This window comes from Protopterus annectens, chromosome 2.part2 (assembly GCF_019279795.1).
Source record: "Protopterus annectens isolate FY-2018-M chromosome 2.part2, PAN1.0, whole genome shotgun sequence".
Classification (NCBI taxonomy): domain Eukaryota; kingdom Metazoa; phylum Chordata; order Ceratodontiformes; family Protopteridae; genus Protopterus; species Protopterus annectens.
The window spans coordinates 113,729,470-113,756,271 of record NC_056730.1 but is presented as its reverse complement, the minus strand read 5'-3'; the positions used below and the strand labels follow the sequence as shown (position 1 = coordinate 113,756,271).

The following is a 26,802-nucleotide window of genomic DNA, read 5'->3' as shown; positions in this document are numbered from 1 at the left end:
GTGGCTTGTAAGAGCCTTGTGGCTGACCTCTGCCCCTTGGGTGTCTGTATTGGCCCCTCTGTGGTCTGTCAGAAGTTGGAAAGGACCAGTTTTTGGTTGGCTAATTTCTGCTGAAACGAGGGGGTTGAACCTGTAAAAAATCCTTGACCGTCTGCATAGATTTTGCCTTATCCTCCATTTTCTTTAAAACCTCTTCTGCTTTCACACCAAATAAAACATCCTGCTGTAAGGGTGCATCCAATACCTTTGCTTTAACATGATCAGGTAAAGTTTGTTCTTTTAACCAAGCATGCCTACGAATGACAGACCCTGTTACAGCTGCTCTGCAAGACGCTTCCAATGAATCAAATCCACATTGCAAAGTAGGTTTTCCCACTTGTTCTGCTGCATGCAACAAATCTTGCATTTCCTTGTAATCAGGCTGCTCTGTATGTGTGCTCATTTTTTGTTTTAATTGAGACATCAAATATTGCTGATATTTCAGCATGTGAAACTGGCAATTTAAGGCCCTCATAGCTAGAGTAGCTGAGGTATATACTTTCTTTCCCCATCTGTCTAGTGCTCTAGAATCCCTTTCAGATGGTACAGGATTTTTAGCAATAGAGGCCTTAACCCCGTTGGGACCCTGGGAAATGGTTTCTGGGTCAGCAGCAGGGCTTTTACATAGGAATTTATGTGAGTCAGGGACTCTGTAGTATCTGTCTGGTTTGGCTGGTGCAGGAGGTAATGAATCTGGGTTAAGGCTAGATTCTGAATAAACATCATCCACAATGTCTAACAGGTGGAATAGCAAGGGGTCTGTGCTGGGGTAGTAAGAGGCACTCTTGGAGCCTTTTCTTAGAATCAGAGTAATCCTGGCCTTCCCAGTGGAAATGTTCCCTCATGGTATGTAAAGTTTCCCCAAGAGTAGTCTTCTGGGGGAGATGTTGAAGGAATAGACTCCTCAGCATCAGAGTCTTCATAAGGGGGAAAAAGAGTACTCCTGTTCCTCAGAAGAATCTGAGGAAATGGAAACCTGGTCAGAGGAAGCGTAGTCCTCCTCCTGTCTAGGCCTTTTGTCAGGTGGGGGATGGGAACCCCTGATTAGGGTAATTAAGTCTTCGGCCATCTTAAGCATCTGTTTCTTACGCATGGGGCCTTGCACTAGAGACTGCTGTACAGGTTTCCTTACTTTTAATGGAGTTTTCAGTTTTGCATAGGATTTAATAGTAAGAGTAGTCGGCCTTAAGACACCTTCAGCAACTGACGGCCTTTCAACTGCACCGGAATCCCCTTCAGCCATGGAGTCGGAAGGGCCTAAAGATAAAGGCTCTGGAGGCCCTGTAATCTCCGTTTGGGAGTCGGATGCAGGCTGGGGTTCTAAATCAGCGGTCGTCAGGGGCTGCGTAGGCGCCTCACTGAAAACTGGAGAAAGTACAGTTTTGTACCTACCATAAATGTAGATGTCCGAACAGGATAGCATCTGCAGTCCTAACAAATGGGTTGTCCTGTCGTCAGGCAGCCCTTCGGTCGGCCGGATTCCAAAGTCTGGGTCTGGCCTCGGCTGGTGTCGCACTTCACCCGACGTCATCTCTCCTGGTCTTCGGGTATAAAGGCATCAGCCGACGCCATTTTCCTCAGTGTTTCTTGCACCAGATGCCAGTTGCCCTCTTGGAAAACTAAATTTTGGATAAATGCCAATGTTTCCAAATAAAATAGTAGGCAAACACAAAAAATAAGCATGAATGTACATATATACAAACAAATACACCATAAGAGATCCCCCCCTAGCTAGCTATTAGGAGGGTAAATACCCTAGGAGTACCACAGAGGGGAAGGAGGGTGGGTAATCCTGACTGCAGATGCTATCCTGTTCGGACATCTACATTTATGGTAGGTACAAAACTGTACTATGTCCTTCAAGGATGCATCTGCAGTCCTAACAAATGGGTAGAATACCATAGCCAAACTAAGGGAGGAGGAAGAAGAATTATGGTGTAGTTAGGATCCCTTGCAAGACAGCAGTGGCAAACCCTGCTCGGGATCTAGAGTATAGAGGTAAGTTGTAATGCTTGGCAAATGTATGCACGGAGGTCCAAGTAGCCGCCTCAATAATGTCCTTGGTAGCCACTCCTCGTAAGAAAGCTGTGGTGGTGGCTGTAGCCCTTGTAGAGTGAGGTCTTATGTTCTGTGGAATTTGCTTTCCATGGTAGGAGTAACAGAATCTTATGCAATTTCCTATCCATTTGGAGATTGTCTGTTTGGAAATTGCTTTTCCTTCCCTTCCTGTTGCATAGGCTACTAAAAGCTGGTCAGTTTTTCTGTTACCTTTGGTTCTGTCCAGGTAGTAGCGTAACTGTCTATGTACATCCAAGGTATGCAGCAGTCTTTCCCCCCTGTTCTGTGGATTGGGAAAGAAGGTAGGTAGGTGGATTGCCTGGTTTAGAGACACTCTGGATACCACCTTAGGCATAAATGTAGGATTAGTTCTCATGGACACTCTATCTTGATGGAAGATTAGGAAGGGTTGTACTGCCATTAAGGCCTGTAGTTCCGAAACCCTTCTTGCTGAAGTAATTGCCAGTATGAAAGCAGTTTTCCATGATAGGTGTTGAAGATCTGCTGTTGCTGCTGGTTCAAATGGAGTGCGTGTCAATTTTTCTAGCACAAAGTTCAAGTCCCATGCTGGTAATGGTGGTTTCCTAGGAGGTTTTACATTCTTGATTCCTCTGAGGAACTGCCTGAGTAGAGGATGTGAGAAGACAGGGGGATCAAAGCTGTATTCTGCAGAAATAGCTGATGCATGTATCTTGATGGAGGAATAGGACAGGCCTGTATGGAGAAGCTCTGCCAAGTACTCCAGGATGTTAGCAATATCTATCTTTGACACATCTTTACCTCTTTCAGTACTCCAAATGACAAACCTTTTCCATTTTCCTGCATAGTTCCTTCTTGTTGAAGGTCTGCGGGCTTCAAGGATAATGTCTGTAACCCTTTGGGATAAATCTGGGTTTGTTGCTGTTATGTGATGTTCCAGGCAGTCAGTTGCAGAGTTTTTAGGTTTGGATGCATGATGTTGTAGTTGTTCTGAGTTAACATCAAAGGCATCAGGGGTAGTGACCACGTTCTCCCCCGAGACATGCTCCTCCGCAATGGATACCAGTGTTGTCTTGGCCAATTTGGAGCTATCAGAATTATCCTTGGACGTTCCTCTTTGATTTTCAGTAGTACCTTGTGCATCAAAGGAAGAGGTGGAAATGCATATGCTGTCAGGCCTTTCCAACTGAAGGATAGAGAGTCCACCTTCCATGCAAGTGGGTGGTATGTCCTTGTGCAGAATTTCTTGAGGTGGTGATTGAGTGGGGATGCGAACAGGTCTATTTGTGGCATTCCCCATTTCTTTGTGATGGCCTTGAAGATGTCCGGGTGTAGCATCCATTCGTGAGCATCCGAGGTAGTTCTGCTTAACATGTCTGCTAGGATGTTTTCTTTTCTCGGTACAAATATTGCCTGTAACTGGATGTTGTAGCTCAGAGCCATATTCCAAAGGTCCAGAGTCATTCTGCATAGGGGGTATGAATGAGTGCCTCCCTGTTTGTTGATGTACCACATGACTGTGGTGTTGTCTGTCCTTATCATTAAATGGCCTTCTTTGAGGAATGGTCTGAAATTCTGGATTGCTTGTTTTACTGCCAGCATTTCTTTTTGATTTATGTGCAGGTGCAGCTGGTCTGGAGTCCATAATCCTTGGATGCATTTGTCCAGCATGTGTGCCCCCCAGCCTAGGTCTGAGGCGTCCGTTGTGATGGTTTGGCTTGCTTGAAAGTTGTGGAAGGGCAAGCCTGGGTTTGACTGGCATGCTTGAGCCCACCATAGGAACTCTTGTTTCAGGCATGGGATTAGTGGGATTTCGGTTTCTAAGCTGTGCCTGTGTTGAGACCATAAATTCTTTAGGTACCACTGTAGCTTTCTCATATGCAGTCTGGCATGGGGGATCAGGATTATGCATGATGCCATGAAGCCCAAGGCCTGCAGTACTTTTCTTGCTGTTAGTTTGTTCTGCTTTGTTAATGCCAAGAAATAAAGAGGGAGTTGTTCTTGTTTTTCTGCAGTTAGGAATGCCATCTGTTTTACTGTGTCCAATTCCGCACCCAAGAATGTTCTTGTTTGGGATGGTATCAGTCTTGACTTTTTTAAATTGACTGTGTATCCCAGGGCTTGTAGTAAGCAAATGACTCTTTGTAAGTCTTTTGTCAGCTTGCTTTTGTTGTCCGCTTGTATCAGGCAGTCGTCCAGGTATGGATAGATTTGGATTCCCTGTAGCCTGCAATGAGCGATTACTGATGCCAGGCATTTTGTGAATACTCTGGGCGCAGTAGATAAGCCAAAGGGCAATGCTGAGAATTGATAATGCTCTGATCCGGCAAGAAATCTAAGGTATCTTCTGCAATTTGGTCGTATGGGGACGTGCAGGTATGCCTCCTTGAGATCTAGAGTTACCAGCCAACACTCCTTGCCCAGCATGGGAAGAAGTTGCTGTAGGGTCAGCATTTTGAATTTTGGGACAATGATGAATGTGTTTAAGACGGACATGTCGAGAATAGGTCTCCAACTTTTCTCTTTTCTTAGTACTAGGAAGAGTCTGGAGTAGAATCCTTTGCCCTGTTCTGTTAGTGGTACTCTTTCCACAGCTCTCATCTTTGTTAATTGAGCTATCTGCTTTAGAGCTTCTGTTTTTTGATTTGGAGGTAGGTTTGGCATTCCTCTTTTTACTGGTAAGGTGTGGAAGTGAAACCTGTAGCCTTGGTCTATGGTCTGCAAAATCCACTTGTCTTTTGTGATATAGTGCCAATTTTTTGAAAATAAGGCTAACTTTCCGCCTAAAGGTGCTGCTATTTGTTCCCTGGCGGTGTCAGAGCCAAGTCACTGTGATTGTCCTGTTGCAGTAGCAGTGGTTGTGTCTGTGCCTCGCTGGTTATTGCCTTGCCACTGGCGTCCTCTGTAGGCACCTCCTCTGGATTGATTTCTGCCTCTGGAACGTCTATTCCTGCCTCTCTGAGATTTTGAGGAGTCTGGAAAGGACCAATTTTTGGAAGGCCAGTTCCTGCTAAACCTTGGGGGCTGAACCTGTAAGAAATCCTTAACTGTTTGTACAGATTTTGCCTTCTCTTCCATTTTCTTCATTACTTGCTGGGCAGGAGTACCAAATAGACTGGCCTTATCCATAGGAGCATCTAACAGCTTTGCTTTAACATGATCCGGCAAGACCTGTTCTTTCAACCATGCATGCCTTCTTATAACTGTGCCAGTCATGGCTGATCTAAATGAAGCCTCCAGTGCATCATAGCCACATTTTAAAGAATGGTTACTAACCTGCTGAATGTTATTCACCATTTCTAAAACATATTTCTTATCTAAGGAGTCATCAGAGGACAGTTTCTTAGTTAACTGATCAAGCATAAACTCTTGGTATTGGATCATATGAAACTGACAGTTCAAAGCTCTAGCTGAGAGAGTAGCAGAGGTGTAAACTTTTTTCCCCCATCTCTCTAAGGACCTGGATTCCCTTTCAGAAGGGAGAGGGTTTTTTGCTGAGGTCGAAGCTACTGCCTTAGGCCCCTGGGAGATAGTCTCAGGATCTGCAAGTGGGGCCTTGTATAGGTGGTGATGAGTGTCTGGTACCCTGTACAACCTATCTGGTTTTGCAGGGGCTGGAGGTAAAGTATCAGGAGCAGTGCAAACATCATTAAATGCATCATCCACAACAGGTAGAACTGGAGGTATAGCTAAGGGCCTATGTTGTGGTAAGTGTAGAAAGGTCCTAAGCCTTTTTCTTGAATCTGAGAAATCTTGTCCCTGCCATTGGAATAGTTCTCTCATGGCATGCAAGGTTTCCCCAAAGGAAAATTCCTCTGGTGGAGAGGCAGATGGGATAGATTCTTCAGCATCGGAATCTTCATAAGTAGAAAAAGGAGCCTCTGGATGGTCTGTAATGTCTGAGTCATCCGAAGAATCATCTGAGGACACTGGCTCTGGGGGCTCTGCTCTAGGTCTCTTTTCTGGAGGCTGAGAGGCCCTGTCTGGGTGAGATTGGGATCCCCTAATTAAAGAGATGAGATCCTTTGCCAGAGTAAGCATTTGTGAACTGGAACTGGGCCTGTGTGAGGGGGGCTTAACAGGCACTGTTTTAGCAGTTTTGGCTGCTTTAGCCCTGGCAAAGGCCTTAATAGACATGGCTGCAGGAGGCCTAGCAGCACCACGTGCTGGGGTAGAGACATCCAAAGGGATGGTGTCTGATAATTCAATAGGAACCACATTAGTAGGCAAAACTTCAGAGGCCGATTCAACTAGGGTAGCAGGAGCCTCGGTAGTAGTCATGGATTCGGCTGAAGATTGACCCGTTTGCTCGGTTTCGGCCGAAACCGAGACACTCGCGGTTTGCTTAACCGTGGTTTCGGCCGAAACCGCGGACCGCGAGTGTCGGTCTTTTTCTTTGCGTTTTTTAACAATTTGAGTAGTCGGAGGATCCGACGGCATAATGTACGCAAAATCTGCCGACCGACGCCTAAGCGTTCGTCGGTTGAAGGAAGCACAGGCTAAACAGGCTGCTACGTTGTGGTCTGGGCCTAAACAAGGTAAGCAGTAAGAGTGGAAATCTTTATGAGGTATTTGTTTCCCACAAGTTAAACAGTTATTTACTTTTTCTGACATTGGCTGAGGCAAGAAAGAGTTCCCAACGGGGTACTTAGCTTTTTAGAAGTCTTCGTAGTAGTATTCGGTAGTAGTAATCTCTGGATCTGACCGACCGGCACTTGCGAACAGCTTCTGCTTCGGGCGCCACGCGGCAAGAAAGACTCAGGAAAATGGCGTCGGCTGATGCCTTTATACCCGAAGACCAGGAGAGATGACGTCGGGTGAAGTGCGACACCAGCCGAGGCCAGACCCAGACTTTGGAATCCGGCCGACCGAAGGGCTGCCTGACAACAGGACAACCCATTTGTTAGGACTGCAGATGCATCCTTGAAGGACATCTGGCGACTGGCCTACCAGAGGCCTCGGTGTCTGGTTTGGGTCTCGGCTGCCTGTCCTTATCTTTGCGCTTTTTATGCATCCCGGTCGTCAGTTGCTCCGACAGCATGGTATAATTAAATTTTCTACCAAAATAATGTCGGGCGAAATCAAACCGATGTTTAACAGTTCATTTGTTAAACCTAGCACAAAACCGACAACCTGTGACGTCGTGGTCTGGGCCTAGGCAAGGGATATAATAAGAGTGAAAATCCTTATGAGGTATTTGCTTCCCACAAGAAATGCAATTATTAACTTTTTCTGACATCGGACTGAGGCAAGAAAAGGTTCCCCAACGGGGTACTTAGCTTTATTGAAGACTTCGGTCTGAAATTCGGTTTGAAAATCTCAGGAGTCGGCCGACCGGCACTTGCGAACTGCTTCTGATTCAGGCACCGCACGGCAAGAAAGACTGAAGAAAATGGTGTCGGCTGCCTCCTTTATACCTCTGTCGCACTGACGTCAGGGAGGTGGCGACAGCAACCGACGCCGGACCCAAGACTTTGGAACTCGGGCCGACTGCGGGACCGCCTGAAGGCAGATAACCCAAGTATGATGACTGCAGCAGTGTAACACGATGAACATCAGAAATTTCAGAGTCCTGATCAGAAGGAAAATCAGTCCTAGGTCTCTTAGAGGGGGAAGGGTGGCTTCCCCTGATTAGAGTAATAAGGTCTTCAGCCATTTTTATCAATTGTTTTTTAGGCATAGGGGCCTGACCATGCGGTCTGGGCGTCGGTTTTCTAGGCATGGATCGAGGTTTAGGCCTTGAAGAAGAAGATGGTGTTGGTTTAATATGCAAGTCAGTAGGCCTGAATACACCCTCAGAAGCCGGTACCGGCCTGCACAGCGGCTCCAGACCCATCCAAGGTAGAGACATCCGCAGGTTCCACAGTCAAAGAAGCATCTCGCGGTATACCGGACTCCGAATGGGTCTCAGTAGAGGCCTGCGAATCTGAAGTAGCTGGTATCAGGGGCTGCGAAAGCACCTCACTGAGTACCGGGGAACTGGCGACTAGCTTAGGAAAAGTGCCGTCGGCAGCTTTAGACCTATGTGGTCTGTTTCTATGTCTTTATCTTTGCGTGTTTTCAGAATGTCGGTAGTCGAGTGGCTTACCGAAGCCATTTCTGGATAATTAAACAGAGTATCAAAATATTTATAAGCGTAAATAAACCAACGAAGAATAGTTCGAGGTTTGAATAAGGCACAAAACCGACAGCGAGGTACGTCGTGGTCTGGGCCTAAGCAAGGAATACAGTACGAATGAAAATCTTTATGAGGTATTTGCTTTCCACAAGAAATACAATTGTTAACTTTTACTGACATCGGTTTAGAGCACGAAAAAGGTTCCTCAATGGGGTACTTAGCTTAGTGGAAGACTTTGGTTCTGAAACTAGAAAACGAAAATTTCAGGAGTCGGCCGACCGCCACTTGCGAACTGCTTCTGCTTCGGGCACCGCACGGCAAGAAAGACTGATGTAGTGGCGTCGGCTGCATGCTTTATACCCCTGACTACCTGACTTCATGGAAGATGAGACAGCATCCGAAGCAGGACCCAATCAGGCCGACTGTGATGTGATGACTGCAACAGTGAAACACGAAGAACATCTTGACTGCATAACTAACTTACAGTGTGAAATGAAGGTATTTAAGCTACCTGGACCACGTAGCTGCAGCACATATCTCATCAAGTGGAACACTAGAGAAGACGACTGTAGATGAACCCACAGATCTGGTAAAATGAGCCTTTGGAGTTGAAGTGGCAAGCCTTCTTTTCTTGACAAAACATAAACAAAGGAAATGCACTGTGACAATCAGTGGGAAAAGGTGAATTTGGACGCTGACTTTCCAGTTTAACTGAAGAAAAGGACACAAATAACTGATAAGATTTCCTGAAATGTTTCATCCAGTGTAAACACAACTGATGATGGACATCACGCAAATGCAAAGTATATTCACCGTTTTTTTAAAATGTAAGAACACTGAAAAAATTATGGGCTTATTTATGGATGATTGAGAAGCCACCTTTGGAAGAAAAGAGGGGTTGGTTCTTAATGACACTCTGTCCTTGTACAAAATTAGGTAAGGTAGGGAGGTTTTGAAGATAGGGTTTGTCAAACAAAAATTCTCCTGGTAGAACTAATAGCAAACAGATATAAAGTCTTTCATAACAAAAATGTTAGATCAGCCTTAGCTGCAGGTTTGAATGGGGGCTCATTCAAAGCCTGCAGCAGAATGTCAATATCCCATGGACAGACTGGTTCTCTGATAGGAGGGCATAGTAAAAAAGAACCTTGGAGGAAAGCCTTGGATAATCTGAGACATGCAAATGGAGTACGCTTTTCATCCACATGGAAAGAAGATACAGCAAGCAACTGTATTTTGTGGAATAACTGGCTCCACATTGAAAGAGATGTGTGAGGAAGTCAAAACTGTTACAAGACAGCAAATTGACTCTGTGCTCGAAATCCTGGCATAAGAAAGCTGCCAAGACCTATAATAGTACAGATACAATAATACGAGCAGAAACAGTTGCTCCCACCTAAACTGAAGGGAAAAGTATTAAAAGCTGGGGAGAGCAGAAGATTTGTGGAAAACAATGACCATCCTTTGTTGACCAGTCCCACTAGTCTAGTAGCCTCTTTTTAGGGTGGTCCCAAAATGGTACTTAAAACTAATTGTATAAAGATTACAATTTCTTCATGTGATGGAAAGTACAGTAGTTTAAGAACCTGATTCCTGGAAAAACAAGTCATCTGAAGGACAAAATCCAGAAAAAAAAAGATATGCCTTCAAGGGTTGGGGGTTGGCGTAATGGTTAAGCTGTTTACCTCACAAAGTAGAGGGTTTGATTCTCATCTTTGGAAGGGAAATTGACTGGGCTTAAAATGGCCCCCCAAAAGAATAACTAGCCTAGTACTTACTTATGAACCCATGCTGCCTCGACATGGGCAACAGAAGTCCAGCCATATAGTACTTTCCTGTTAGGACATAATTCTGACTTAAATCATTTTACATAAGGTATACTAACCACATTTAAAGACAACATAAACATGCTAATGGTATTTAACTATACATCCAGCCAGCACAGGTTTGTAAAGTGAGCAGATCATCCCATCTAGAAAGAAAAACTAATGAACTGGATGGGCATCATAGTGAAAAATCTGTGCATGTACACCGGAATTCATACTCAACATAACTGACCTAGCAGCACATCATTCATAAAATGTTGCTAGAAATAAAAATATATGGTTGTTTATTTGGCTCAAAGCTTTGCAACGAGTTTCACATAATTAAATGTTAACTACTTAACCTATTACTATGACTACAAAAATGGATTTATAAATGGATTTCCATACTCCTCAAGAATAAAGTTGAAGTCAAGTGTTTTTATTTTTTCCTCATATATTACAATAAAGTCCTGCAGAACACTGACAGACTAATGTCTTATCCAGCATTTATTTCTGTGGCCTGCATCCACCAAGTTTCAGAAAAGGTTACAGTTCCCTCACTACCCTGCACTGGATCAAGTGAGTAACTAGTTGGATGAATGAATACAAATGAATTAATATTCTAATAAGATAATGCACACATTTTCAGATATTCTGTCTTCCAGGCAATGTTTTTCTTTACAGCATTTGTAATAAAGAGCAACTGTCATCCTGTTCATGATAAATCTGATCAGCATTTGGGGTGAGTAGTCAAATGTAAATGGATTTCAGTACCACAAACTACACTAACATAAAATTCAGGAAAAACAAAATACTTACAGATTGACATGCAGTGATGATGCAGTTTGTTCCTACACCCTTCTTCACAGACAGTAAGGCTCTCTTCGTCAAGCATATCCAGCAAGCAGATTGGACACATCTGTTCTTCCTCATCATTCACACTGTGGAAAAGGGACAATACAGTAAAAAGAAAGCAAAGATCTCAGATGCTCATATTAAGAAATGTGCAAAACTGCTATCTCAATATGCAGTCTATAGGACTAGTAGTGCTTAAACAAAGCTAATCAATCAAACAACAATACACAGTTGAGCAAGCATACTTTCCATAATCAAAGATGTTTGAGTAATGCTACTGCTGCCTACAGAATTAGGCTTTTGATGGGCCTGTGACCATCTGGACATCAGGCTTTCACAGGTTTCAAATATTCCTGTGCAGGGCTACTTTTCCCATACTTAGGAGAGCAATACAAGATATAATAGTCCCCAACAAAAAAAAGGGGGGGGGGACAACACCGTCAGCAATTTTTCATTTACCCCTTTTCTTCCTTTTTTGTAAGAACTTCTGGGGCTCACAAATGGGGCTAGGGAAAATATGCCATCCCCTCATGACACATCAAAGATGAAGGAATGGGGTACCTCCATAGGTTTATAGGTAAATACTAGCCAGGCTAGCTGCCCTTGCAGGCCATTTTAAGCCTATCCAAGTTCTCTTTTTATACTCAAAATAACCTATCCCATTTGGATGCAGACTGGTCTTACCCATCCCATGGTCGATAATTAGACATATTACCCCTAAGGACAATAACTCTCATTTTAGTTAGAGGGAAAGCTCAAGAAATATCTGCCCCAATAAGAAAGTGCAAACAGAAGCATACAGGTGGTGAAAGGAAGGGAGTCTATACTACAGCAGTGATCTTAATCATACATCTACCAATATGTTGAGTATGCTCATAAACTGTACTACCGTCATTATGTGGTGGGTCTGGCGTAATGGTTAAGGTCTTCACCTCATAGACACAAAGTACAGGGTTTGATACGGACGTTAAGTTATTGGCTAGCTTAAAATGGCCCTTCAGGGCAGCTAGCCTAGTATTCAGCTATGAATCTGCAAGGATCAGTGTTTCACGATGACTCATAATATATGGCAGAGTACCTCAGCTGACCAAGGGCTTAAAGTGATAGAGCACAAGCATGACCGCCATGGGAAAGCTCAGCCTACCTGGCTCGTGGATATGATGTCCAGCTTATACTGTCAAAAAGGTGTGAACAAAAAAACATGTTTCTACCTCTCAAATGCAGTGTGTGGGACATTCCAGAGGCTGTAGCCCTAGTAAAAGCTATTTTGGTACAGTACACTCTAACATTTCTGTGTAATGGTCAAAGCAAAACATAATACAGCTGCTTAGAAAGACTTCACTTAGACATTGGCCTTGCATGGTTTTGTGGCATGAATGAAGCAAAAAGTTAGTCAACCTGCCTAAACTACTTCTTCCTGCCCAAACAAAACATGACCCACTTATTAACATCTAACAAAGGCAATATTTTTTCTCTGCTTGTTCCTGGGGATGTAAAGAAAGCCAGTTGCTGGACGGCCCTGCTAACTGCCACCTCTAAACCAACTTTAGGCATAAAAAAGGGGTTGGTCCAAAGGGCTACTTTATCTACATGAAAGACTGTGCAAGAAGCCTTGTGCAACAGGACTTATATTTTCAAGATTTTTTTCTGTCTGAGGTAAAGGTCACCAAGTATAAAAATATTCCAAGGGAAAAAGTTCAAAGCTGCAGAGGCTGCTCGTTCAAAGGATAAGTCAACTTTTCTCATAAAAAGCTTACATACCATAAAGAAGGCACCAGTTTCCTTGTTAGCATCAAGTGCTGGACCCACTTTTAAAGAAGTGTTTCTCAGATGATAAAGCAACCAAAAGTGTTTCTAGTGGCATACAGGTTTAAATGACAGACAAATGCAAATTAACAGCATGACAGGAGAAAAAAAAAAAGAACTCAAAAAAGAGGACAACAGTGGAGGAGCGCTTGCTGAACTGTGACTGCCTTCAGGCGAATGCTCTTACATTTGGTCCAGTTGGACAGGGAGTACTTTCAAGTCACAGGCTTCCTGGCCTCTTTCAAGATCCTAAGGGCGTACAGTGGAAAGGACTTCCACTGTGTAATCAGGGTTTTATCCTCCTAGCTGCAAGAGGAGGGTGGGGGTAGTACACATGGGTAGGTAAGCATATTACCGTAACTGTAGATGTTCGAGTATGGTCACTGCTGTATCCGTAACTTACAAGAATCTTTGCCACTGGCCAAATCTGGTATCTGGCCTGACTTTCAGAGCTGAGTACCTTTCCCTCATGGCGAGCCTGACATCACCTTACTTCAAACATCTTCACATACCTGGTACACAGAAAGGTGCTCCTGTAACATCTTTTGTTCTTTCTTCTCACAGCACAGGGAACAGTCATGCCTATGTCAGGACTTGCTGGCTTAGTTTAACCTAGAGGTGCAGCCTGTGAAAAAGAACGTACAAGCCCTATTTAGGGAACGTGAACAAGAGGAAGTGAGCAAGGAACAGCAGTGAAAGGGGGTATATGGCTACATACCCCAGTCCCTTATGTTCCTACTGCAGTAGAGGGGAAGGAGGTGGGGAGAGAGGAATGCAGCAGTGACCATGCTCAGACAGCTACAATTATGCTAGGTTTCCAAAACAACTGCACTTTGTTTCTTATAAGTCAGTTATGGAAGTCACAACTTGTATGGAAAGCTCACAAAGCTTTTCTAATCAAGACAGGATAACTGTCTCACTAGAGGATGCTCTTTAGGATAGAAGAGACAAAATCATCCCTTGCCCTAGATATCACATCCAACCCATAGTGGTTTTGAGAATATTGGAACCTAGACCAAGTGGCTGCTTCTAGAATGTTGTCAGCACTAACCACTTTCAGGAAGGCAGTGTTTCATGAAGCAACCCTTGATGAATGAGGTCTGACTTTTACTGCAAGGTCTTGTCATGGGTTTCACAGCTAAAGTTAATGCGATACACTAGCCTTTTTGAAACAGTTTTAGTCACTGGTAATCTCTTCTTGTCTTCTTCAAAGAGATATAAACAGTATATTTGATTTTCTAAGAGGTTTATTTTTATCTAGGTAGCACCTCAATTGTCTATGTTCATCCAAGGAAAACAAGATGTCCCTACTATGGAAATTAGTGAAGAAGACTGAAAGCTAAACAGCTTGTTTCAATTATACTTCTGCAATTATTTTTGGCATAAAATAAATTACTGTGCAGGGTCAAACCTGTCTTTACGGAACTGTTAAGATGGGCTCATAGTTCAGACACTCTCCTAGCAATGGTGAAAGTTATAAGGAACACTGTTTTCAAAGTAAGGAATTTTAAAGGTGTAGAAGCTGCTGGTTCACAAGGTGGCAAGGTCAGTTTTTCCAACAAAATTTAGGTCCCAAGCCAAGGTCACTAACCTCCTCTGAGGCCTCAGGTGGGGTACATCATTTAGGAGTTACTTCACTGGGACTCTGTATGCTAGTGGGAAGGGGTCTAGAGGCAAGGATGGAGAACTAGCTGAAGCATGTGCCTTAGCAGAGGCATAAGCCAAACCTGAAAGGAACTTAGCAGATATATACCGGAGAACCTCTAGCACCATCTGCTTGCTGTGGCTACTGGTTCCTCCTGTGGCACCAGAAGGAGAATAATTTCTATTTAGTAAGGTATGATTTTCTTTACTTTGCCTTTTAACTTTGATACTTTTAGAGTGTCCTCAGCTAAAGGGGGGAAAAAAAAAAAATATATATATATATATATATATATATATATATATATATATATATATATATATATATATATTATTTTTTAACCATATTGATCAAATTACTTGAGACATACTTTGTTCTGCACATAAACTTTATGAAGCAGGCAACGTCTATTCACTGTGTCAAGTACATTCACGTGTTGAGGTAAAAGGAGAGGTTTCACCCTTGCAATTTGAATTAAGTAGGAGATGGGAGTGCTGCTTGGTCCATAATGAAGCAGTTAAGATAATATCTGGCTTCTGCTCCTTCGACTTTTGAAGTACTCTGGGGAGTCAAGAGTATGGGAGGGAAATCAATGAGAAACACATCTCTCTAATCTATCGGGTCCTCTGTAGAGACTTTTGTCAGCAGCAAGTGAAATGGTCCACTACAATATGGATATAATTGAATATATTCAATTAATTATAGACTATTTTCAGCCTATAGAAAATGAATTATCAACTAAAACTGATTCGCTATATAAAGACTTAAGCAAGCGGTTTAAAGGGGAAATATTTGTTAATAAAATTGATGGTCTCATCAATCAGATTGGTGCATATGGAGAGCGTTTGCAAGCAGTTAAACTACGCAAATTGCAAAGAGACGTACAAGATTTTACGAATGGCCAAGTCTTTGGGTGGCCACGGTATAACCAAAGAGAGGGACAACAACGAACCGAAAGGGTTGAAGGAAGAACAAGAAGATCGACCATTGAGAGGGAAGACTTTACCCCTTTAACTGTCTCTACGATATCCAGTGATGTCAATACGGCGGAAACAACACGTAGCCACAGATCCAATACGGATGATAGCACACCTCCACCCAACCAGCTAGCACTCCTAACTCAACATGGGCCTGGAGCGAGACCGAAGTTACAGCAAACTAATCTGGATTCTTTTTTACCACTTCCCGTACGAGAAAGAAGAGAGTCGAGGGGAAGATCCACCAGCCATGGCAGACGGAAAAGAAGGATGTCAGGAGAACCGACGAGCAAGAGAGGGCGAGGAAAGGACTGAACGAACTGGTTTTTAATTTATCTGACAGAGTACTGACGGAGACAGACTATAAACTTTTGAATAAAGGACTGAGCTTCATACCGGCTCAAGTTGGTAATGTTTCCACTATATTAACTGAGCTGCGTTTATTTACTAGAAATATAGCTTTGGCACTTTTCTTTAAAGAAACTACTATAAATAATATGAATGTGAATGAGAGGGCTAATAGTTTTGAATGTTTCAAAAGAAAAAGTACTTTTTCACCTACGATACATCCCTGCATAGAATGTTTTCTTAAAGCATGCGAAAACAATTTGTACATACATTATGCAAACTATAAGAAAGGCACACTTTCATTATTTCACAACGTCTCAAAAGAGGAAAGGGTAGCTATGAATAATTTAGCCAAAGATGAAACAGTGATAATTAGACCTGCAGACAAGGGAGGTGGGATCGTTGTACTGAATCAAGTTGATTATGTAACGTATATGGATACAATGTTAAAGGATGACCTCGCATACAAGGAGATAGATAAGAAAACAATAGACAAATTAATATATGAAGTACATCATGACATATATGATATGATGATTACCAGACAAATAAGTTATGATTTCTATTTATTTTTGCTCATTGAACATCCACTAATACCATATATAAAAGGGCTACCCAAGATGCACAAGTGTATAACACCTCCACCCTTACGTCCCATAGTAGTAGGCCATCAGTGGGTCACTGAAAATATTTCAATATTTATCGAGAAGAAACTGAAACCAATAGTAAATAATGTTAATACAATTTTAAAAGACTCATATCAATTAATTCAACATCTTAATGGTCTACAGAAACGAATTTCCGATAAACATCTATTAGTTACACTAGATGTGAAGAGCCTTTTCACGGCAATACCAAATACTTATGGTTTAGAAGCTATAAGATACATATTGAATAATTTTGGGGCATATAATAATAATGAACAGATTCTGTTAAATGCATTATTAGAGATAGTCCTCACGAAAAATGCCATGATGTTTAACAATTCCTATTATATACAACAGTGGGGGGTGGCCATGGGCACCCCCTGCTCTAACTCATACGCGAATTTAGTTGTATATAAATGGGAAACCACATGCCTTTTTCCACATCCTGCATTCTCTCAGGTATTGGCATATTTCAGATTTGTGGATGATGTACTATTTATCTGGGACGGAACACCAGAGGAACTCAAAGTATTTGTAGATGATTTAGAGAAAACTACAGATTTCCTCAGATTCTCAATGGAATATTCTTATTCTAATGTTAATTTTTTAGACCTCAACATTAGAAAGGAAAATCAAGGTAGATTAGTCACCTCACTTCATAGAAAAGAGTGCTGGAAAAATTCCTTATTAGAATATGATAGCATGCACCCAAGGTTTATTTTTTCTAATATTATAAAAGGACAATTCACTAGATTGAATAGGATTTGTCAAGATAGAATTGAATGTAATGCTGAATTTCATAAACTAGAATGTTTGCTTCTTGATAGAGGCTATAATGGAAAAAATATAGCGGTCATAAAAAATAAATTTTTGAATGATGCTGACTATAAACCCAAAATGCTATTTCAACACAGAGATGGCACTAGACACCTAGATTATCAAGAATACAAATCAGTTAGATGTATTATTAGTTACACTAGTGACAATGAATATATCACTAACATTATCAGGAATAATTGGTCCATCTTAACTACCAATGAAGAAATAAAGAAACTAATAGGTAGCAAAGCATCCTTCACATATAAGAATATGCAAAATCTAAAAAGGATTCTATGTAATGAAAAATCTTATAAAATGGATGGACAAGTAACCAATAGGGGCACTACTCCTTGTGGAGGATGTAGCTCATGCAAATGGATATCAACTGTTAATACATTTCAACATCCTGAATTATTGTATGAGTTTGACATCAATTGTTCAGCCAGCTGTGTTGACACTAATGTAATTTATCTAGCTACCTGTGTGTCATGCCCGGCTTTCTATGTGGGCATGACAACGAGAAGGTTAAGGGATAGAATACAGGCGCATTTATATGCTATAAGAAAAAAAGATGTAAAAAATGCCCTAGCCAAACACATTATTGAATTTCCAAATCATACATTTGTCTTCAGGGTACTACAAAAAAGAATACTTAACCCTAGAAGAGGAGATAATTTTAATGACCTAGAGAGTCTAGAGCTAGATTGGATTTTCAAGATGAGAGCACAGAAACATCCAGGCCTTAATAGCTATGTCAGCATCAGGTCACATTTGAAGAAACGGAAATATCATTGACCGCTTTTTACATCTAGTTATATAAATACATGTTTTGTTTTTATATATGATTGTATAACCTAACACATATAGTTATTTAATGATTGTTCAGCCTTATTATTTTTCAGCTTTACTTGTTCATATCTGGTGAATTTATAAAGTATACATACATTCTCCTTAAGTAACGACATACATAATATGTTTTGAGATTATGTGGGTTACCACCCCCTTCCATTATATAATGTACTATTTCACCCGTCACCCAGGTCTTCCATAGGAAATAGAGCTCAGCACCTTATAATTAATATATAGATTAATCAATATGAAGATTAATATTATGAATTATATGTATATAATAATTTGTCTTTCAGTTACGTTTTTTAATTCTTTTACATTTTAAATATTCTAGTACAGTTTTTTATCTGCAATATAACAAGACATAATTTTAAGGAATTGCAAATAACACAATGGAATTGTGAATACCTATTTATATGGTTCCAGATACAGTCGCACACATACATATATTTTAATGACATCGTGGTAAATACATGTTTTGTTGTTGCGTTCGGATATAATTATTTATTTGTATACATATATATTTTTTATCATTTTTTATACTTATATATAGATAAGATTACTTATACATAGATAAGATTATATATATATTATTTAGTTTATATATGTACAAATTTGATATTCATATATTCGCATTTTATTTATTTATTTACTTAGGAAATCAATATTTATTTCATATTCTGATATGAGCACTTATGCACTTTAAAATTTGACAAATATTACTCATAAATCCAGTATACATATATAATATATGTTTTAGATTTTTTAGATTTTTTAGATTAACATCAAATATATACCTTATAGTTCAGTCCTTTCTTATTTTTACATAAAATTACTTACAAACATTTTTGTATTGATGCCAAAATAACTTATTTGGATGTAAGACAAGGTTTACAATAAGACTAGCGTTTTATGTCTATTGTATATATATAGTATGACGTTGAATTATTATTTGATCTACACATGGTTTTTTGGTAAGAGTGAAAGATATGTTTCGAAAGAAATGTTCACTTTACATCAAATGCTTCATAAGAGTTGTTTTGATTCTAATTTTAGCATTTAAGTATTACAGCTTTTCAACTTATGCGGCGCAGTTCTAAATGAGTCTTTATGCTATTCATATGTAACAAATGCATATAAGAGTTGCTTTGATTCTATTTTTTAGTATTTAAGCGTCACAGTTTTCCAATTTATGCAGCATAGTTTTAAATGAGTTTTTCTGCTATTCAAGTGAATGAATGATATAATTGAATAATCATTTAATTGATTAATTAAGTTATACTGCTAACAGCTATACAAGATGTGGGTTATTACATTGTTTTAAACTTGTCTGAAGAAGCGTGCATTGGCAGCACGCGAAAGCGCTTACTTTTTTCCTTGGATTTTATGTAATAAAGCTGTTACATCGTTCGTGGTGGTGGTCTACCTGCTTCTTGGATTATTACTGGTTTTTTGTGGTCGACCAGCTTTGAGGGAAAGGTGTGTCTTTTTCATCTTGGAACAATATGTTTGTGAGGTCTAAGAATGCCTCAATTTAGCATCCACTTATGTAGATTTTGAGATATCCTGCAGAGGATAGCCTAATATCTGGTCAACAAAGCCTTTATACACTCCAGGTGCTGTATGTCAGAATAATGTCCTAAGTGCAAGGTGTACGGTACATATGTGACATACAGATGTCTAATCCTCAGAAATGGAGCAATCACAGGTAAACAGTAATATGCACATCCATGAAGGGAATCAGAAGGATACAAGGATGGAATAGGAACCCCTCATCCAGAAGTAGAGCAACAGGAAATAATAGGGGTTAGGCGAGAGGAACAGAATACGGCAATAGTGAGAAGTAGGACATTTACTATCACTGTCCTTCCTTATCACTGTGCAGCATTCTTTACTCTTGGGAAGAGTACAAAAGCAACTGGACAGTACGGGTGGCCATGGAAATGACATACAACTAAAAAAAGAAGTTATGTAAGTAACATAACGTCTCATCTGTGTTGTCCATTTTCATTCTTCCTCAACCTGTGGGTTTGGATCTGAAGCTCTGATCTGACACGGACACTTTTTTTTATATATACCTTTAGATCCGACTCTCGAGCTCCTCCCTTACCTGTAATGCCCTTATCCTCCAATTTACCTCAGATTGAGTTTGCTGCAGCTATACAAGGATGGATAGAGAACTATCATAAGATACAGAACAGATGCACCCAGGAGCTCAAAAGGAACAGTGGTTCCTAGAATACCTCTGCAAATCTTCCCAGAAGGGACAGGGGGGTGGAGGGGGGAAGGTTGAGGAAGAATGAAAATGGACAACACTGATGGAACATTATGTTAAGTACATAACTTCTTTATCTGATGTTGTCATTTTCATTCATTCTTCAACCTGTGGGATGGAGTCTACAGCTACAATAACCCTGGGTGGCCCTCATGGAAGAATATTCCAAAGCAATGTAGAGCCAAACTCAGCCCTATCTCTAGACACAATATCCAACTTGTAATGTGTGACAAGGGTATGTGAGTTTGACCAAACAGCGGCTGCACAAATGTCCACTATTGGATCTCTGGACAAGAAGGCTTGAGATATGGACATGAATCTAGTGAAATGAGCTTTAACATGACCAGGTAAAGGTATTCCTTTAGTAGAGTACACATGAGAAATGCAGTCCGTGATCCATTTAGACAAAGTGAGATTGGACACTGGCCTTCCCTTAAAAACATTGGAGATGGAAACAAAAATCTGATCAGTTTTCCAGAAAGACTTTGTTCTGTCCAAATTCAAACACAGCTGTCTATGGACGTCTAGCAAGTGAAGAGTGTATTCACCCCTGTTCTGGAAATTAGGGAAGAAAACAGGCAAGTTGATGACCTGACTAATACTGCTCTCGGAAGCAACTTTATGACAAAAAGGAAGGATTAGAAGGCATGGTCACTATCTTTATGAAAAATCAAATAGGAGAGATTGAGTGATTAAGCTTGTAATTCAGATACCATCTTAGCTGACGTGATGTCCACTTAAAAAGCAGTTTTCCAGCACAGAAATTTCAAGTCTATCTTAGCTGAAGGTTCGAAAGGAGGCAAGACAAGTGCTTGTAAAATTAAGTCCTAAGAGTGGGGTCCTTTATAGGTGGTCTAAATAAAACAGCACCCCTGAGAAAGGTCATACACAGTTTAGATAACGCCAGAGAAGATGGATTTTCCCCAGTGTGATAATTCGAGATGGCAGTCAGTTGCACCTTAACAGTAGAAAACTTGCACCACTTTGGAAAACTGAAGTAAGAAAATCCAAAACTGCAGGAATAGGGTAAACAGTAAAATAATAAATAGTAAAAGGATTGCTGAGCCCATATAGAAAATCTCTTCCATTTACTTTTATAAATCTTTCTAGTAGAGGTTTTATGAGAGGATATTCAAAATCCTTTGAACTGGTGAAGAAAGCCTGGTATTTCTAGCCACCACTGGAACTGGAGAAACAATGCAGTCAAATTAAATTCTGGAAGACCTGGGTGAATCTGCCCTTATGGGTGGGACAGAAGACATGGATGTGATTCTAGCATCCGCGGAGGGCATACTAAGTGAGACCAAAGAAAGGGGAACCAAATCTTTTGAGGCCAGAAGGCAGCAGCGAGGATCACTTTGCTCTTCAACCTCTGAGCTTTCTGCAGAAATTTGAGTACGAGGGGTAGGGAAGGGTAGGCATAAAGAAGACTGGAGGGCCAAACATGGACTAGAGCATCTCTCAGTGACTGTCCCTGAGGAGGGATCAAGGAAAAGAACCTGCTGCATTCGTTGTTGTGGGGTGAAGCAAGGCTGATCCCACTTGTGGAAGAACATGTTTGCCACTGACTGATTTAGAGACCACTTGTGAGCCATCAGAAGAACTCTGATGAGCCTGCCCGCCAGACTGTTGATTTCTCCAGAATGTGCGTTGCAATCAGGAAGCGGTTGGAGAGGTCACCCACTGCCACTCTCACTGCTTCTCGATATAGTGAAGTAAGATCTGGTTCCTCCCTGTATGCTGATGTACCATACCACTGACATATTGTCCGTTTGTATTGCAATTGTTTCTAGAGGCAGGAGGCTCTGAAATGCTTGTAATGCTAGAAGCAACACTCTCATCTGTAGGACACTGATATACAAATTGGTCTCGAGTCAACCACATTCCATGGACTGTCCCACCAAGGCAATTACCCCCCCCCCCCCCAGCTGGGAAGCGTCCATGGACAAAGTGGTGTGGGGGGTAGGAAGAACAAAGGGTTGTCCCTGCCACCACAGAAGTGAGTCTTTGCGCACTCAGGACAACCTGATAGGGTGATTCAGCGTGTAGAATTGTAAGGAGCATTGGATTGCCAGAGTCCATTGAAGTACTCCCATGTGTAAGTGTGTAGTTGGAATCAAGGTTACTGTGGCAATCATCGAACCTAATGATCTGAGGACTAGATTTGCTGGGGGTATTAGAATAGCTAGAATTTGTCTATGTGACCATAAAGTGGAAATGGTGTACGGAGGCAGATAGGTTACACAATTTGCTGTGTCTAGGCATTCTCCTATAAAGTCCATCAACTGTACAGGTTGTAGCCAAGATTTCTTCATGTTGATCATGATGCCCAAAGTAAGGGTTAGATGTAGCAGTAGTAAATCCCTATTTAGTGCAGTCAGGAGCCAGTCGTCTAGATAAGGAAACTATGTTGAATCCAAGCAGTCTCAAGTGAGCTGCCACTACCACCATGCATTTGGCAAACACCCTGGGGGTTGTGGCGAGGCCAAAGGGCAGTACTATGAACTGATAATGACTGGGCCTCAGCCAGAAGAGGAGAAACTTTCTGGAGTAGCCCAAGCTGGTATGACCCTGACCTTGAGTAGCATCTTGCCCTCACCAAGAATGATACCACAGTATAAAGACAAAATGATCAGTTTCAACAATTGGCTAAAGTATTGGTGTCATTCAAAGGGGATCCAGTGTCTGTCAGCCTGGGATGACATGCTCGACAAGCCACGTTGCTTCGCTAGGGACGGCTTGCACCTGTCACCCTTAGGCTTTCGTATACTGGCCAGGGCTCTTGCCACCCCCATAGTGCCTTTTTTAGGCAAGGCTCAAAGGACAAACCCACCTCCATAAACAACCCAAGGATAAAAAAACTAAAGGTAATGCTACTCAATGCCAGAAGTCTAAACCTCAAGATGCACGCACTCGAGGCTCTCCTCAGTATGGAGAAAATCGATGTTTGTGCAGTAACAGAAACCTGGTTCAAGGCTCCTGAGAGCACCCCAGCACTACCAGGTTATAACTCATACCATGTGTTTTGGCCCCAAAACTCGGAACGAAGCATAAAAGGAGGGGGAGTATCTATATTCATCAAAGATACCTACACGTCCAGGTTAGTGGCACTGCACGAAGTATCGGAAACCATCCATGTGCAACTAACAGCGGGCAAAACTGCCTTTCAGTTTGTAGCCTGCTACAGAACATCCTCCCTATTACAGGAATCCCACTTGGCATTCCTGAGAACACTGTAGAATATGAAGGTCTCTCCAAACACTATGTTATTGGGTGACTTCAACTACCCAAACATTAACTGGGAAAACTACTCAAGCCCAAACACCCTCACTCAACGGTTCCTTGAATTTATAAACTCTAACGCGATGGAACAACTGGTCACCACTCCCACAAGAGGGAACAACATATTGGACCTGGTCATCACCAACATGGGGACTCTATGTTCCACACCAGAGGTAAACCCCTCACTGGTAAGATCAGACCATAAACAAATTTCCCTGGACATCCATATCCCGTCCCCACCCCCAGCCAAGGAAATCACTGTAAAGAATTTCTCAAAAGCCAACTTTGCACTTCTCAAGACTGAGGTGGAATCCTTCAAAGCCCCCGGGCCAGAGGATAATACAGCCCAATCCGCAGAATCCTTTACAAATGCATTCTATGAGCACCTGCAGGAATGCATGGATCGTGCTATCCCAAATAAAACCAAGACTCACTCCTCCAAAAACAGGACACCTGTCTGGTATACCCTGGCCATAAATAAGCTATACAACAGAAGGAGGAAGCTACTACATGACAGAGCAAAATCCCAAAAAGGGAAGGCATCTCTGATCAGTATTAGCAAGAAACTTCAATCCCTCATAAAATCATCAAAGGCCAGTTTCGAAAGAAAAATTGCCTTAGACACTAAAGATAATCACAAGGCCTTCTTTAGTTATGTCAGGAATATGGGTGGAAACTCCCAGATATGCTCTGAATTGTTGCATAACGGTACAAAATATACCGAACCTACAGACACAGCCAACATCCTGGCAGACAGATTCAGCGCAAACGTCTCCCCCCTTCCCCCCCAAAGGAGCAAATGCCTATCCCAACTGAATGTAACCTCCCTGACATCACAGATGCACAGGTGAAAGCTGCCCTCTCCAAAGCAAAAAACACGGCATCTATGGGACTGGACGGTGTCCCAGGCTGTGTCTTACACAAGCTCCAAGAAGAACTGAACCCTCACATTAAGTCACTGTTCAAACTTAGCCTTAATACAGGACATGTACCCAAAGAATGGCGTACAGCTACAGTGGTCCCACTTCACAAAGGTGGTGCCACAACGGACCCCAGGAACTATCGCCCCATAAGCCTGACTAGTCTGGTCTGTAAAGCTATGGAGCGTATTATCACGGAACTCAAACAAAGACATTGGGAGCCTCTAGACACTGGACCCTACCCAACTCGGCTGAGTTAAGGGCAGATCTTGCCTCTTAAACCTAGTTGATTTCTTTGAAACAGTTACCAAAGCCATAGATGAGGGCAAGGTAGTCCACACAGCCTACCTGGACCTCGCAAAAGCCTTCGACACAATACCCCACTCGGGCATCATAAATAAGCTTACCAGCTTAAATATCAACCCCTATATCACAAGATGGGTTGCAAACTGGCTCAGGGATAGAACCCACATGGTCAGAATCACAGGTGCCATGTCCAAATCCAAACCAGTTCCAAGTGGCATTCCACAGGGCTCAGTTCTGGGACCTCTCTTGTTCGGTATATACTTCTCTGAGGTTCAGGCTAACACGGGGGGATTACGGCTGACAAAGTTCGCAGATGACTGCAAACTGGAGGCCATAATCGACTCTCCAGCTGACACAAGTATCCTCCAAAAGGGTCTCACAGAGACGGATGCTTGGTGCCAGAGCCACGGCCTCAAGCTAAATGCTAAAAAGTGCATAGTCATCCCCTTTGGGAAAAACAAGGTGCTCACAAATTACCACATAGGTGGTAATCCATTAAGTACGGAAGAAGTAATTAGAGATTTGGGGACCAACGTAGACCGTAATCTCTCCTTTGATAATCACGTTGCCAAAGTGGTTAGAAAGACCTTCTATATAGCCCACCTTATCACGAAAGGGTTCGCATCTAGATCAAGAGAGGTCATTGTGCCCCTCTACTCGTCACTCATCAGGCCCATAATTGAATACAATGCCCCTTTTGGGATGTACCTTACCCGACACCTGCAGCAACTGGAGAGACCCCAAAAGTACCTCACCAAGAGGATCATGGGCTACAAACAGATGTCCTATGCAGCTCGACTAAAGAAACTCCAGCTCTACTCAGTTGCTTACCGCCAACTCAGAGTCGATCTATGCCTGACGTACAAAGCCATGTCAAACCCAGAATTAATGGACATGCTCCACCTCAAAAAATCCAAGTCCCTTAGAGCTACCCGCTCCAGGGACTTAAACCTCAGCACAAAAATAAATAGGACATGCTGGAGGGACAGATTCATTTCCCAGAGGCTCCCCTCACTCTGGAATAGAATCACAATTCATGTTAGACATAGCCCCTCGCTGACCCTCTTCAAGCGAAATCTGGACGTGTGGATGGGAAATCGCAAATTCACCCCTGGGATCTCTTCTGTGTCCCTGTTAGACACAGGCACAGTAAACTAATCTTAAAGGGTACCTTCTGTGACCTACTTTACAAAGGCACAGTAGGCTAATCTAATAGGGAGGCGGAAGCCAAATACACTCTGGCTAGGCTTATAAATGCCCTACGGCAAATAGCCTAGTATCTACCTATGAACCTATGAGTGCCTGTTCAATTTTATGTGACAGTATGCATCCTGAAGGCTGACGGAACACATCCAATCGTCCTTTCATAACAGAGGTAGAATGGACTGAACCATGACAATCCGGAACTTCACATTGTTTACTGATTTGTTTAGTAAGGGTAGGTCCAAGACTGGCCTTAGGTCACCTGTCTGCTTTGGCACAAAAAAGAACCCTGAGTAAATTCCAGATGCAATTTGGTTTGGTGGGACCTCCTGGATGACTTTTTTTTCTAGCAATTTGTGATTTATAACTCTGCTTCCTCCCTCTAATTGGGTGGAAAATCTAGGATATTTTTCCTTGGTTTTGATCTTGGAATGAAATATTTGCTGAATATGATCCTTTGCACCCAACAATTGTTTGTGATGGCTAACTAGGCGTCTGGGTACAAGGGTAAGCGCCCTCCGACTGCCTTCAGAGAGGGACAGTCGGGCAACCTCTCAGGAGTGCTGAAAGGACCTATCCTAGAAGGAGGCTCATGATCCTTGATTTTGCAGACCCCCTCTGCCATGGCGGTGGCGTCTACCATTATAGTTATTTCCCCCTCTGCCTCTGGAGGAAAAATCTTCATCCCTGTGATTCCTGAAAAGGACCTTGAGATTTTTTGAACCACAATTTTTAACCACCAAGCTGGTTCTTGGAGAACTGTCTTGGGGGGATAGAAAAATTCTGCCGGCAGACAAGGTCTTTCCATCCTTCTCACTACAGGAGAGCATCTCTAACAGTGAGACCAAACAACAACAATCCATCAAAAGGAGCA

At 42.1% G+C, this 26,802-nt stretch overlaps 1 protein-coding gene across 1 annotated transcript in view; it reads right to left on the bottom strand.

Moving 5' to 3' along the window:
• The window catches only part of MAP3K1 (mitogen-activated protein kinase kinase kinase 1), an 886,724-nt gene that overhangs the window by 536,008 nt on the left and 323,914 nt on the right, over nucleotides 1-26,802 (bottom strand). Inside the window, exon 7 of the mRNA XM_044063789.1 lies at nucleotides 10,819-10,940. Within this exon, the coding sequence (XP_043919724.1) occupies nucleotides 10,819-10,940 (122 nt within the window). The remainder of the gene's footprint in view (nucleotides 1-10,818; nucleotides 10,941-26,802) is intronic.